Source organism: Amia ocellicauda, chromosome 20 (assembly GCF_036373705.1).
Source record: "Amia ocellicauda isolate fAmiCal2 chromosome 20, fAmiCal2.hap1, whole genome shotgun sequence".
NCBI lineage: Eukaryota > Metazoa > Chordata > Actinopteri > Amiiformes > Amiidae > Amia > Amia ocellicauda.
The window spans coordinates 13,741,964-13,756,231 of NC_089869.1; the positions used below are offsets into that span (position 1 = coordinate 13,741,964).

The 14,268-nt window shown below is 42.5% G+C and overlaps 2 protein-coding genes across 6 annotated transcripts; one reads left to right on the plus strand and one right to left on the minus strand.

Annotated features, from left to right (window-relative positions):
- Positions 1–9: 9 nt before the first annotated feature.
- On the minus strand, positions 10–6,998 carry LOC136715965 (phenazine biosynthesis-like domain-containing protein). 2 transcript variants are annotated; one of them, XM_066693391.1, is made up of 9 exons: positions 6,847–6,998; positions 6,645–6,744; positions 6,372–6,470; positions 2,269–2,378; positions 1,927–1,956; positions 1,317–1,405; positions 775–950; positions 457–519; positions 10–182 (listed from the first exon to the last, which is right to left on the minus strand). In XM_066693391.1, exons 1-9 carry the CDS (start codon positions 6,928–6,930, stop codon positions 70–72), a joined length of 864 nt encoding a protein of 287 aa, XP_066549488.1. In that variant the 5' UTR covers positions 6,931–6,998; the 3' UTR covers positions 10–69. The 2 variants fall into 2 exon arrangements, with proteins under 2 accessions (XP_066549488.1, XP_066549489.1); XM_066693392.1 differs by lacking the exon at positions 6,372–6,470.
- Positions 4,890–14,229, plus strand: hnrnph3 (heterogeneous nuclear ribonucleoprotein H3 (2H9)). Of its 4 annotated transcripts, none has more exons than XR_010805105.1 (13): positions 4,890–5,094; positions 7,430–7,582; positions 8,461–8,573; positions 8,686–8,841; positions 9,480–9,623; positions 10,905–11,043; positions 11,708–11,904; positions 12,416–12,508; positions 12,768–12,883; positions 12,962–13,097; positions 13,191–13,247; positions 13,385–13,749; positions 14,046–14,229. XR_010805105.1 is itself a non-coding variant. In XM_066693390.1 (13 exons), exons 3-13 carry the CDS (start codon positions 8,486–8,488, stop codon positions 13,627–13,629), a joined length of 1,233 nt encoding a protein of 410 aa, XP_066549487.1. In that variant the 5' UTR covers positions 4,890–5,094; positions 7,430–7,582; positions 8,461–8,485; the 3' UTR covers positions 13,630–14,229. The 4 variants fall into 4 exon arrangements, 3 of the variants coding, with proteins under 3 accessions (XP_066549487.1, XP_066549485.1, XP_066549486.1); XM_066693390.1 differs by having other exon boundaries at positions 13,385–13,477; positions 13,616–14,229; XM_066693388.1 differs by having other exon boundaries at positions 4,891–5,094; positions 13,385–13,477.
- The last annotated feature ends 39 nt before the right edge of the window (positions 14,230–14,268 follow it).

Consider the following 14,268-nt stretch of genomic DNA (forward strand, 5'->3'; position numbering starts at 1 on the left):
CACTGCATATACATCTGAAAGGCATTTTAATTTGCGCAGGACTCCTGGATATACTGGCCTACACAGGCTTCAAAGTCTGAGGTTCCCCTGGAGAACGATGACTGCTCGACCGGCCACATCCACTCTCCCGTCCTCCCTCAATGACACTTTCAGCTCCCCTCCGCGTGGAGAACATTGGAAAGCTGCAATCAGAGAGCAGACGGTTTCTCGTACCATTTAAGGGTGGTGCCGAGGAAGGCCCAGCTCTAACCATGAAAGCCTTTAGCTCCACATTCAATGTGAATTTTGGGTTTTTGGTAGCTGAGAATGCAGATCTAAGATATAGTGGACATTGCAAGGTCCAGGATTGGATAACCCTGATTCAGACCTAGTTACTTGTAGACACCGAGCAATAATCAACAATTGCAACAAGAAAACTGTAGCTGTCTATTTCTAGAGAGATCTCCATATTCTTACCTAGCATCTTCAGTTTGCCAAGTTTCTCTGCCCAGTAGCTGCCGAGGACAGTGTGTGATGAGCCTTTAGGAGAGAAGACAGTGTATTGTCTTTTTGGTTTGAAATACAAACTAAAATCTGCATTCAGGTCATTAGACCATAAACAGTAGATCTGTTTTAATCAACTGAAGTTGCCTTTAGCCCCTGTTATCAGCTGCTTCAAGAAACGTTTGTAAAGAAGGTAATCAGGTACTTGCTGGAGCCACTGTGTTTATGAATTGTACATCACATGAAATAGTCATCAAAAAAGGCATTAGATATAAATTGCAGATAATTCACCTGTCACTGGGTCTTCAGGAACCCCATACCAAGGAGCAAAATTTCTTGAGTAGAAGTCGTACGCAGGCTGACCTGCGGGGTTTCCTTTCAGGGTAACGACCAGGGATTTCACTTTCCCAGTGGTCTCACACCGCATCAGAGACTGGGGGTCCACCTTCAGGGACTCGAGCACATGCCTGAAACACAAGACCCCCTTTACCATTTATGCTCCTGTTTACAAAGAGCGACTAGACTGAGGTCAAATCATATCCAGGTTTCACATCAGAATCATGATGGCTCTATAACTGAGCTAGTAAAATGAGGAAGGAATCATCCTATTTCAGACAACTTTATATGCTTTAATACCTTAGCAAGTTACTAGTTTGACGGATATAGAAAAATCTGTCTCGACAGTTATTCAGATTCACAAGAGGAATAGGTAGTTTGACACTGGGGATTCAGTAGGTATTACAAGAGAATCTTTAAACTCTGTCAATATGCTTTTATAAAACAATATTCAGTTATATCAGGCTGCTAAATGTTGCTGAAGCATCACCTCTTACCTTTCATAGGTGTCACTAAGCCGTACAATGATCTTCTTTAGTGACCCGCAGTAAAGCACATCCTGGACCGTCAACTCGCCCACTGCTGCCTTTAACACACCAACGCAGTTACAGAGAATTTAGGCATGGAGGCACTGTGCATTTCTACACAGTTCACTTTTAGTGCTGTATGGATCTTCAGCTCCGTGGTAACCATGGCTGGTGATCTGCAGACTGTCCTTGTTAAAGAAATGTATATTCATTTATATTATTTTCAGTTACTTTATATTTGTAGTTATATTTGGTATAAGTACATTTTAAAGGGCAATACTTGTTGGCTCACAACTCCTTGTTTGGATGTGTACCTTCATATACTGCTAGTAAGCGTGTTTGATTCACCCTTGTGTTTAAAATTAAGTTAAATGGGTACTACACAAGAGGATTTTGCAGCAAAACAAACACACACTCTGTTCTGGTCAAATACTCCCCTTCCCATCATAGGTTCTTAAACGAGGCTACACTTTCTTGATTAAGTGCATTGTCCGCTACTTTCCATCACTAACATATTTTTTTTTTAATCTACAAACATTTAAATGTATATTTTGCTTAAACTATTATCAAGAAACCTTACTTTTATCAGTTCTTTCACTTCCTTTGGGTCCTGTTAAAAAAAATCAAAGAACATTTTTAAGGAATGTCTCCTAGAATAGTAATTATGTTTTGATTACACGTTAAACTAAAGTCTTGTCTGCATAGGAAACTAATAATACTTCAAAAGGAAAGTGTTGTGCTCAATACAGGGTACAACTGTTTATAGGTAAACTATAATAGTGTACTATACAAATATCATAAGAAGATGTAGGTGTTTATGGAGCATAAGTGATTGTGTATTATTTATAAATTTTGGATTTGTAAAATCTTTGCATTATGTACATAGGCCTAAGGAATGTTTGGAAGTGTTTGTAGAACCAACCTGGGCTATGGGCTCATTAATGGGCAGGTCCATCACAATGTAATCCCCGTCTAGGCGTGCTCGGAGCGCTCCACTTAAGGTCTCAAAAGTGAGTGTTTGGTTTGAATTTTCTGGAAAAAATTAGATTTGTTTGAGGATTGTACAAATCATCACTTATTCCTCACATATTAATAAAATATTTATCTTTCGTAAATCATTACCACTAGTGTCCCACAGTACACGTTATGCCATTTGTACTGGTTCGTATGTGCTTTTATGAGTACAACTGTTTGGTCGTATATATATTTTGTTGGGTAGGATTTGCAGCAAAATACAAAAAATATATGCTAACTCAGCGGTTAAAGTGGGGCGGTATGCGTATGCCTAGTTAAAAAAAAAAAACGGGGGCGATAATATACCGTCAGTATAAAATAAAAAACACATACACAATACAAAATAATGTTACGTTTTTATTGTTGCACTCTGCTCGCACTTGCCCATTGGGGTACAAATACTTTACCCTGGCAGGACGTTTTTTCTTTTAATGACAAAGGGAGAGAGAAAATTCCCGCCAGTCCTCACCGGAAATACCTTCAGAACAGGGGCGTCGCAAGGGGGTAGGCATCCTAGGCAATTGCCTGGGGCCCCGAGCTGTGAATCACCTCTGTCTGGGGCCCCCACATGCCCTAGAATCACCTCTGCTTCAGACTTTGGGCAAGTGGCCTATATTTTATCATTGCAGCCCCCCAGAAGCAACTGTGACGTCACTCCACTGCCTGCACTCATGAATTGAATGTGCATTCAATTACTACTGGCGTGTGGTCCAGGGCTGCACAGAGGCCAGGCACTATAATAATAATAATAATAATAATAATAATAATAATAATAATGTTACACTGTTCTATTTAGCTTTGATGCTGCAGGGCAGAGTTCTGTATTCAATAACTGAAATCTTGTATTACACCTTATTTCCTTGTGAAAAACTACTATTAATGCAAACATAGGTCAGTACTTAATTTCAATTTTGGAGTCATTTGACAGTATTAAGAACTGTTTGCTTTTGCAAGTTGTCCATATACAAAACATACACAATGTAGGTGCATAAAACTAAAACCAGAAAGTGTTGCTTAAGAGTCCCTGTCAATTTGGAATATAAGGCTCCTTACCATCTTCTCACTTCATATATTCTTATTCGGGGTGCTTTAACATCTGCACTGGTTTAATAACAACTATTCCATGTACTAATCATAGACCTGTTGTTTGGTACACATTAATTAAGGTCTAAATATGAATTATCTAGAAAATGATTAACAACTTTCTGAACCCATAAGGAAGGGTATTTCCATGTACAGCTCTGGAAAAAATGAAGAGACCACTTCAAGTTCAGAAATCAATGTTAAATGGTCTCTTCATTTTTTCCAGAGCTGTATGTGGAATATGTGGTGGTGTTTCTTAGTAGTATTAATAGTAGAAGTAGTAATTATTGTCCATTATACTATTCACATATTGGCTTAAAAAAGTGAGTTTGTCTCGACTCGGACTCGGATATGGTGGTCACTGATTGCAGCAAATATAAATAAGCTAAAATAAATAAGCAGTGTACAAATTGTCGGTTGAAAGGTTTGATTAAATACTATGAAATGTCTGAGAAGCTCTACATGAATTATTACCCAGCTGGAATTGCAATGCATTGTATATGAATAATTTGAAGTGGGCTGTATGTAGCCTATAGACGACTTCGTATATATGCCAATACACCATGAGTCCCAGGCCGCAGGCTCGGCTCAGCGGGGTTGGCGGCGCCGGGTCCGAACCTCCGCCTGCGCAACACATTGGTTATGTTCTTTAAAATATTTCACATCAGCGTCGTATTATATGTATAGTCCTGATAATAGTTAAAAAAAACAAATGCAATTTAGCTATGTATGCGTGTGCCATAGATACATTTTCTCTTTCCTGACTGGAGCTCCTATCTCTCACACCGGCTGCTGTGGAGGCGACGCTTAGCCCGCTGAGCCACCACGCCAGCGGGGAAACTGCGCGTCTCTGCCCGAGTCCAGCTCGTCTCCTGGCGGCAGCGGCTGCTGATGAGGACGAGCTGGACTCGGGCAGAGACGCGCCGTGGCCCCGCTGGCGTGGTGGCTCAGCGGGCTAAGCGTCGCTTCCCAGCGCGGACTCGCCCTGCAGTCCCTGGTCCCTGTGGCCCCTGAGCCTCTCCAGCAGAGCCCACGTCCAGTCCTGGGCGAGATGCGGCCTCTGACGGGGTGAGTTTCGCTGGCGGCCGTTCTCTACCACGCCGGCAGGTTTTGGGGAATCGCCGTTTTTCGGGCGGTTCCCCGAAACCTGGGTTTCAAATGGGGTTTTCATAGGTGGGGTCTAATATCTGAGCGATGAATTGTAAAAACCGGCGCCTTTTATCACTGGGGCAGCGGAGGGCCGGTGAGAGATAAGAGCTTCTGTCAGCAATGGCAGGTGATGAAATGTTACTGTAATAAAAACATTAGACTACAGCCTGCATGGTGTCAGAGCCGAGACTCGGGGCGGCGCTGCTCGGGGCTCGGAGGCGGGCCCCAGGGTGGAGGCGGGCCGGGCCGGGCCGGGCCGGGCCGCAGGTGCGACTCACACTGAGCGCGGCGGACAGCCTTGTGGCTGGTTTCACAGGGCTGGGTTAGCACTGGTCCGGGCCTGCTCTACCTGCAGCACACTGGGCGACAAGACCAGCGCTAACTCGCTGCGAAAGCAGCCCTTGTGTCGGCTTCAGCGCCGCGTAGAGTGCGGGCGGAGGTGGCTGATGTGCGTCTTGTTTAAGCGGGTTTTTCGGCTACATGGGGAACAACATGTCTCTCGGTAAGTGGGCTCTTTTGGTTGTTATTTTGCCATCCAGTTTGTTTGATAAACTTTGAAGGTAGCTTTCCCAGCTCAATACAAGCGTTACTGTGATTTCTGCTGGATCTTGCGGATTGTTGGCCCGCGTTTGCGTTTGTTCACAGACGGTGTTGTAAGGGTTTGGAGTAACCAGTGTGTCGGTGCTATGATTAGCATTGCAGCTGTGGACCAGGGCTTCCCAGCCTTTCCACCCCAATGCCCAATACGCACACAATCCTTTCAAAAACATTTAATTTTAATTAGATATATGCATAGTTTGTCGACATCACATTAGCTAGTAAGTATAGAATTGTTTTTTTTCTGCAGCTAATCTGACTTCGTGTTTTAATGTATTGTATAGGTTTATATATAGGTCGGCTATTGATTTGACTTTACTGTTAATAAAGTATTATGGTGATGTATGCATGTTAAGTTTGATATGGATTTTATTCAATACAGAAATAATGAATCGGTGTAAACCCCTTGATGAATATACCCCGTCGTTAAATTAAAAACAAAGACCCAACTATATTGAAAGTAGTAAACGTAATAAAACTTAACCTTAATACTTGGGTTAACTATACGTTTGTCAACATTATATAATAATAATAATAATAATAATAATGGGTCAATTGCAATGAACTTAGTACAGAGCTGCCTACTAACCACTGGATCATCTCCAGTTAGTACGCGTTGCAATATAAACCCATATAACCCTAATACATTATGCTTAAGTTAAATTTACATTGATTAAATCATCCCGGAGATTGGCGGTTTCTCCATGATATGCCATTTTTCAGTTGCACAGCTTACGTTTGACTTTTTTACGTTTGCATTATATTGCACAACAAGACTTTGCACGGTGGCGGATAACGCAGAATACGAGTGGGCCACATGCATGCTGGTAGATGGGGGGGTAGTACTCTTTCAGGAGAAACAAATAGTTAAATTATCAGTGCTATCGTCTATTTTCAAAAGACAATACCTGCTGACACGATCGTTTTGAACTTTGGTCTGTCCCACAACTTCTCAAATTTGCCAGTGTGCGGGAATGTGCGGGGCGGGATGAGGGCCTCCCCCCTCATGCAGGAGTTTCTGTGTGAATGCAAGTGTCCTGTTGTGACGCCCGAATTGAGCAATGTAAAAATGCCAGCCTGTGTAAATACCACTCCTCTCTGCACTTGTCAGAGTATAGTTACTTTAGTCCCCTTTACACACAGCTGTGTGGTGGTGTTGCGCTTGGTAAGAAGAGCCCTTACTTGTCACAGTGAACAGCACCGCGGCCGAGGCCAGCGTCGCATGTCCGCACAGGGGCACCTCAGTGGCGGGTGTGAACCAGCGCAGCCCAAAACGAGCCCCTGCAAGAGACCACAACCGTCTGCATGTCCCAATCGCCTCAAATGCACTAATAGCAATAATAATCAGTTTGTAGTTCTAGGAATGCAACCTTTGTTAAGCATTAACCGATGTGCACGACACGTTGACTTTTTTCTTGGTCTAGATAACGCACAGTATGCACGGGACTGTGGTACCTGAGTGAAAGTCATCTGTAGGATTCAACTTCCGGATGAAAGCAGTCTCGGACAGGTTCATTTCGGCTGCAATTTTCTGATAAAGATCGTCCTGTAATTCCTGATTTGTTTTGACAACAGAAACGCATCACATTATATACATGTATGTACAAGATAAATAGACTTGTGATTGAAGTTTGAGTGAAATGAGTTGAACACCTACACTGTGCAGCAGACACACGGCCGCCGGGTTGCCGCTGAACGGGCCGCTGGAGAACGAGTCCACTGTGAACACGGGGAGCTCCATTGAAGCCGCCGCTGCGCAACTGTGGCCGGGCTGGAGGACAGTTGATATCTCTGAGCTTTCTCATGATCGCGATTGGACAGTTTATACACTGTGTTAACGCCCCATATTATACATTAACCGTCTGTGGACTAGAGGTAACTGCTGCACAAGAACTGTCAATAGTATGGCAATATAGTCTACATCTGAAAAATTACAATGTCTAGCTCAAATGTATCTTTATGAAATGCCACAATTAGGCAAATGCAAAACTTTGCATTCATTTATGGCAGTTGGTGTCTTTTAATGTATCCGTTGTTCAAATGTGGCCTTTTAATTGAAGTGCCACTAGCAATGTGCAGGTGACAGGTGAACTCTGGAGATAAGAAGGGAGATGCTGGACAAGATCAGTAACTTGCATGCCTTATGCCAACGAAGCATTGTAGTGATATAAAGTGATAACTGTATCATCAAAATACATACATGGTATGAAATGTCCCAAATACATAAATGTTGTTTCCAGTGAGTGTACCACATCCTGCGCCCACACTCAACATGTCCACTGTACGGCGTCCCGGCAGGACCAACTCGCTCTTCGGGCGACGCTGCAGATTCTCGCGAGAATGTGTTTTGGACAGACATCGCTGTACCCGGGCTGTTCCGGTGCCGAGAGACGGTGAGAAACGCATCTTTTATCTTCGTAAAGCTGTATGAAAGGGACATGGAATTTACATGTCATTTCTGTAAAGGTTTTTAGGTGTGGGTCAACATGCACCTTGAGGCTTGTCGATTGTAAGCGGCAGAGATGCTGTTTAGTTTCACCTCAGGCCTAATGTTTCAGAAGATGGCTTGATATACTGTGCATGCACTGGAAATACAACACAAATAAACCCCCGCAAGAAATGAAAAATACACACGAATTGACCTGCAGTGTAATGGAACGAATATGCGTTGCGCCCCAATAATACTTTACATGATTAGAGTATGCAGATAGTTTGCTGTTCATGCTTGTTTTCGTTAGCTACCGACTTACTGGAAGTGCATGGTGGGGATTTGAACTATACCTTCACACGTTCAGTGCAGCTGGCAGACAGTACAGGGGCAGCGCACACGTTTCCTTATGCATGCCCACGTCTGTGTCGTGGCATTGAAAGGCTGTGCTGTCAGACGGACCATGTCGTCATTTATGTGCCCGCCGCTATTGCGACCACAGGCGAGCTTTAAAGGTCGTTCAGGTGACAGTGCCCGGGGTGATGACGCCGACCCCCGCCCTGCGCCGCGTTTCTGGACGTCTGGATTTACTTTAGCTCCAGTGTGATTTTAAACAACATATTTGACATGAATAAAAGTATAGTTTGAAACCCCAAAGGAGATTTACGTTTTGACAGGTCAAAGCCTTGTATATTTCTTAATATATGGGGTGACATCCTATTTGCCAGGAAGAAACATCCTGAGGTTGTCTTGTGGGTTAAGTTGTGCTATTTTATATAGATGCTCATATTTGTAATGGTAAGATCCTCCACTGAGTCCTAAAGGCCTTATCCACTTTTGCAGCAGTCGCTTTTGAGGAAGCAGGGAGATGTCTCTGAATGCGGAGGGGTTTGTGGTGCGAATCCGCGGCCTTCCCTGGTCCTGCACACAGGAGGAGGTGGCCGGCTTCTTCTCAGGTGAGTGCGGTGCTCAACAGCGTCCGTACCGTACAAGTCGCTGTTTTTAGTACTATTCAAATACATACAGTGCTTATATGTTTTAGGCTAATTTATTGTATTGTCATTGCAGATTGTAACATAGTCGGCGGGGTGAATGGCGTGTGCTTCACATACTCCAAAGAGGGCAGGCCCAGCGGAGAAGCCTTCGTCGAGCTGAAAACCGCAGAGGACTTCAAAAACGCAGTCGCAAAGGATCGGAAATACATGGGCCATAGATACATCGAGGGTAAGCCGTGACTGTTGCTCAGAGGTACATGTTGTGTATAGACGGTTAAAGGCCATTCTTGTTTTTGCAGAATATTTGAGATTGTTTTTATGATCAGACAATTTCTCTCTTCTTCCCACTGGTGAATAACACTGCTTTGTGTGTTGGGGATTTTGCAACGGTCTTTTAACTTTCATCAATTAAATGAATTACTTTTTTAATAAAATACATGTAAGATTTTCTTTTCTTTCTTCAAACTTACTACTTTATTAGACTGAATGAGTTTTTTTCATTTCTAGGCTTTGAAGTACAATCCAGCATGCAATATAAAAACTAACTAGCTTTTTCAATCTAGGATGTGAGACCTCGTATTGTTTACTGTATATCTCGTCTACACTTGTGTAAAATGTATTATGGCTTGAATTGCACTGTATTCTTGCCCTTTGTAGTGCTCTTGTGTTTTGTAAGTCTCCCTGGACAAGGGCATCTGCTAAGATGTAAATCATAATAATAGTAAGTGTTCCTCTGAAGATATGCTTCAGTAATGGTTAAGCAATGCAAATGCAGTTGGGTGTACACTTTTGAGACTCTGTATTTTAGTTGGTCAGAGTTGAAGGTTCACGTGGCGTACAGTACCCTTTCCTTGGTTTCTCCTCCAGTGTTTAAGTCGAACCGGAGTGAGATGGACTGGGTCCTGAAGCGCTGTGGCCCCAGTGACTATGACAGCTGTAGTGGGTGTATGGTGCGGCTGCGAGGACTGCCCTTCGGCTGCAGCAAGGAGGAGATTGTTCAGTTCTTCTCAGGTACCTGACGTTCTGTAACTTCTGCATACCTGAGATTTAAACTAGCCCAGTGGCAGATTCCTTGAATTTTGATTGAAGGCAAAATTCAATTTTATTTTCAGTTTTCTGTGCCTCACAATAGTGGTGAATAAAATGTCTGCCTTTGAAGTCATCAGGACTTGAATGAATGAGTAGGATCTGTCTGTTTTCTGAAAATAAAAGGGCAAGTAGGTGTCTAGATTGCTAAGCATTGACATGAAATCTGCTGTTATGATGCTTGAACCGATATATAAGACTTTGTATGTGGACAATGTTTGAAGGTAATCTCACCCAAGAGCAAACGTTATGTTTCCAGCGTAGGCTGTGGTAGTGCTGTGTAGAACATGTTGTCACTTTTAGGGCATTGTCAAAACTGCCTGATGTTGCTTCCTGAACACTTTATTGAGGAGTAGACTTCTTTCTGAACACAGCCTGTGTATCATGTCAAGTGATGAATGGCTTTTGTAGTATTTGATTAGCCTGCAATTCTTTGATTTGAGGTAACTTTAAGTTTGACGTGAAATGCCTGACGGTCCCTAATACGTGTTTCATAAAATGCATGACTCCTTACTTGCCACTGTCAAATCAGTCCTAAACTAACTGTTCTTTGATTATTTAACAGTTTTGAGTGTCTGTGTTGAAATGGGTCCAAAGGTTTATTATTCTCTGTAAAATAGTAGTGAAATATTGTGGTAAGCCACAATAGGTGTTAATGAAACACCTTCTCTTCTATAAACAAACTGCTTTTCCAGCAAAACATCTTCATGCAGTAACTGTTAAGGTTTCCCCAAATAAGTGTCTCACTTGACAATGTAAGTACTTTTGAGATTTGAGCCTTAACTGTTCAGATAAAGAAAAAAAACTCAAGCAGGTTTAGTAATGATAATTATTGAAGGAGAAATCCAATTTTGCTGAATGGAAACCGAAAACAAAATCACATGTATCCATTACCAGCAAATGTATAGACTGCTGTAAAAGTCACAACATCTTCTGTAGCAAAGCTGCTGCTTTCTGTGTCTATTCATTGAATAAAATGTGTTTAATTAACAAGCCGAAATTGATTTCTTTTCCTTTTAATTTCTTTATTTAACCGTTGAAAATCCCAGTTAACATAAAAAAAAAAGGGGGAAATATATATAAAAAACAAGTAGTGGGTGGTTTAGAGGAAATATCATTTTCTGCTTGAAGTTTTTGCTGTAGATGGGAATGTCACGGCTTTTAACATGTTTCCCCTTGTGGGGGTTATTTGTCCTTGGGTTAAAGGGTTGAAAATCGTGCCAAATGGGATAACATTGCCGATGGACTACCAGGGGCGGAGCACAGGGGAAGCCTTCGTGCAGTTTGCTTCAAAGGAGATAGCAGAAAAGGCACTGGGGAAACACAAGGAAAGAATAGGGCACAGGTGGGGATGGAAAGACTGGGCTGGGAATTAATGCTATAATTAATGTGGGGTGGGGGGTCATGCATCTTTCAATTGAAGTCAAAGATGATATGATCAGACATAGTCAAATAAATAAAGGCATTCACATTACCAAAAATGGGCAGATTTTATTTTTTAATTATTGGAAGGAATGACTTCTTGCCGTTTATTGTACCAGACATTTTCCTTTCCACAGAGGGAGGGCAATTTTTTTTTTTTTTTTTGAGGAGAAATGTCTTTGAAAAGGCATCTCGTCTCCCCACAGCATATGTCGTGGTAACGCTCGTTTGTTAAACATGCACGACCAGTGCCATTCATTCCTGTAGAAACCCATGATTGAGGGAAAAGTTACATATGTCACAAACAGCTCTGCTTAATAGAAGGGTGTGGTCATGCCTCCTGTCATCCATGTCGCTTATTTAAATGTGGCCATTTTATAAACTGAGCTATTTAAATTGTCTGTCAGAGTAAGGTGTCCTATTCTGTAGGTAGACAGGTCCTCAGCTTTTCCATATTAAATGGGCGTGATAATTTTAAAAAATCTCCATGTTTTCCCACTACAATGCTGTTCATAGTTTTGATGAAGTCTTTGAATGGTGTTTGTGTATGTTTTGCCTTTCAATCCCCTGCGTGTGAACTCGTACAGGTATATCGAGATCTTCAAGAGCAGCCGAAATGAGATCCGGGCATACTATGAACTGCCTCGGAGGATGATGGGACAGCGGCCGGGCCCCTACGACCGGCCCATTATGGGTCGCGGGGGTTTTTTTGGTCCTGGGCCAGGCAGAGGGGGCAGCGGTGTTTTGGACCAGATGCGCAGTGGAGGAGGGGGGTACAGTGGCGGTAAGTTACACTAATCATATTGTGAAATTCACTTCATTTACATGCTGTCTGTTTCAAAGTGAATGAGCTTAGGTTAAGAGGTGATTTGATTTTTTTTTTTTTTTTTTTTTTTGTGATGAAACATTTTATTAAATGTTTCCCTTATCCATTACACAGATTGAGCAAATATTATGCTTCTCACTTAAAGCACATCAATGTTCTATGTTTCCTTTGGGAAAAGCACATTGTGCAGTATTTTGCCATCAAGTCTTTCAGCCTGGCACAGACATAAGAAATGCTAAGCAACAGCACAGATCTATTAGACACTTGGGTGATTTCCAAAGACAATTGTGTTTTTCAGCTGAAATACTGTCTCAGTATACTTTTTGCCTGACTGAACTCACTTTCCTAAAAGGCAGTGACAGGTGATTAAAAATGTGTGTGGTGCAAGCGCTCTGATGTCAGCAGCCTTGCAGTCGAACAGTGAGGCTTGTGTAAGGGTGAATGAGCTAACATGAGATGTCTTTCTTAGGCTATGGTGGATTTGACAACTACAATGGCTTCAATAATTATTGTTTTGGCAATGGCATGTTTGAAGACCGAATAAGAAGTGACAGAGGAAGAGGTAAGTGTGGGGGGTGACTTGAGTTAACTTACTAGAATTGCTTTTTAAGTTTTCAGGCATATGTAAGTGTTTATAATCTTGCAGAAGGCAAACTACGAACATAGCATCTTCCAGTGTGAACCTTGTGCAAAGTAATGTTTAGTCTTAATTTCAACAGTATACTAAAACATACACAGGTGATAATCCAGTGGCCAAACTACAATGAAAAGCTGATTAGCCCTCTCTTCTCACCCTGAGAGCAACATGTGCTTGTGTGCAGGTATGGGGGGTCATGGCTACAGTGGAGCAGTAGACGCCAGCTCTGGCTTTCACAGTGGACACTTCGTACACATGAGGGGGCTTCCCTTCCGCGCCACAGAGGCCGACATCGCCAGTGTAAGGGTCTCGTGTAGATGCCAGGCCTTGGTTCATGAGTGATGTCTTTCACATCCTGATTTTTTTTTTTTTTTGTAGTTTTTCTCACCTTTAAACCCTGTGAGAGTTCATATTGATGTGGCACCCAACGGCAAATCCACAGGTGAGGCGGATGTGGAGTTTGGATCACATGAAGATGCAGTGTCAGCTATGTCAAAGGACAAAAATCACATGCGTAAGTTTCCCCCTCACTGTTCAGTGAAAAAAGTTTGGAAATGTGTAATGTAACTTCAATGCTATAGATTTAAAATCTATATTTTAATTGTAGAACATCGCTACATTGAGCTGTTTTTGAACTCTACAGCCAGTGGAGGATCTGAAATGGGTTCGTATTTTTTTTTTTTTTTTTTAAATCATGGAACAGGTTTTAAGAGGCTATCATCCAACAATTTTGATTTGTGCAAAAATAGAAACTCTTGTTCCTGGATCCCACTGACAAGTGACTCCCCTTTCTTCCCTCAGGTAACCATGGGGGCTATGGCTCATCAGGGAGGATGGGGATGTCTGGAGGGTATGAGAGTGGATATGCTAACCCTGACAATCTGGGTGGATATGGTAAGCACATTTATATGAGGTGACAGTCAGTGCATTCAAGGGTGCCTGTAGATCAGATCATGCATGAAGAGCCATATTTCCACTACAGATCCTTGTTGTTCACACTGAGCTGCTTCAATGTGATTTGCATCTTCTTAGGGTTTGCTGTGTAACATTTTTAAGACAGTCCAGTTTGCCACCTCTCCTGTGGAGGGGACAGTTCAATATGTGTGGGAGCTCCTTGATTGACTAACAGATACAAGAATCCCAGAGGCTGGAAAAGGGTGGTGGTGGTGAGTTTGTGCAGCAACTCCATTCAACTAGAAATGACAGTGGCTCTATATGAAGACTAGTAAATGCATGGACAGGTTTTGTTTGCACTTTAGTCTGCTACAGTGTTGTGATCTCCGAGCTGCTGCTCTTGCAATGGCTTGGGGGGGATAAATCAGACCCGTCAACCAAACATCTGGACTGTTTTGCTTGAACTAAAGAATTCTGGGAGTCATTCAGCTTTGAATGGCCATTTCAGAGGCACCTTTGTCAGACGGACGCTTGACTATCTAATGCCCAGTGTCCTTGGTGCTTTCAGGCCGCAGCAGTGGATTCTATGGGAGCTCTGCAGGAATGGGCTCGAGAGGGGGCGGACTGCGGGGGATGTTTTAAACCGGATTACTGGGCAGTTTTGTATTTCCAGATGTTCATAGACTGAGCTGTTGTATAGCTAACCATGCTATTGTACATTTTGTGTAATAAATTTTTTTTTTTATATTGAAGACATTGTGGAATGGTTATTTTATTACAAGCACTCGTTC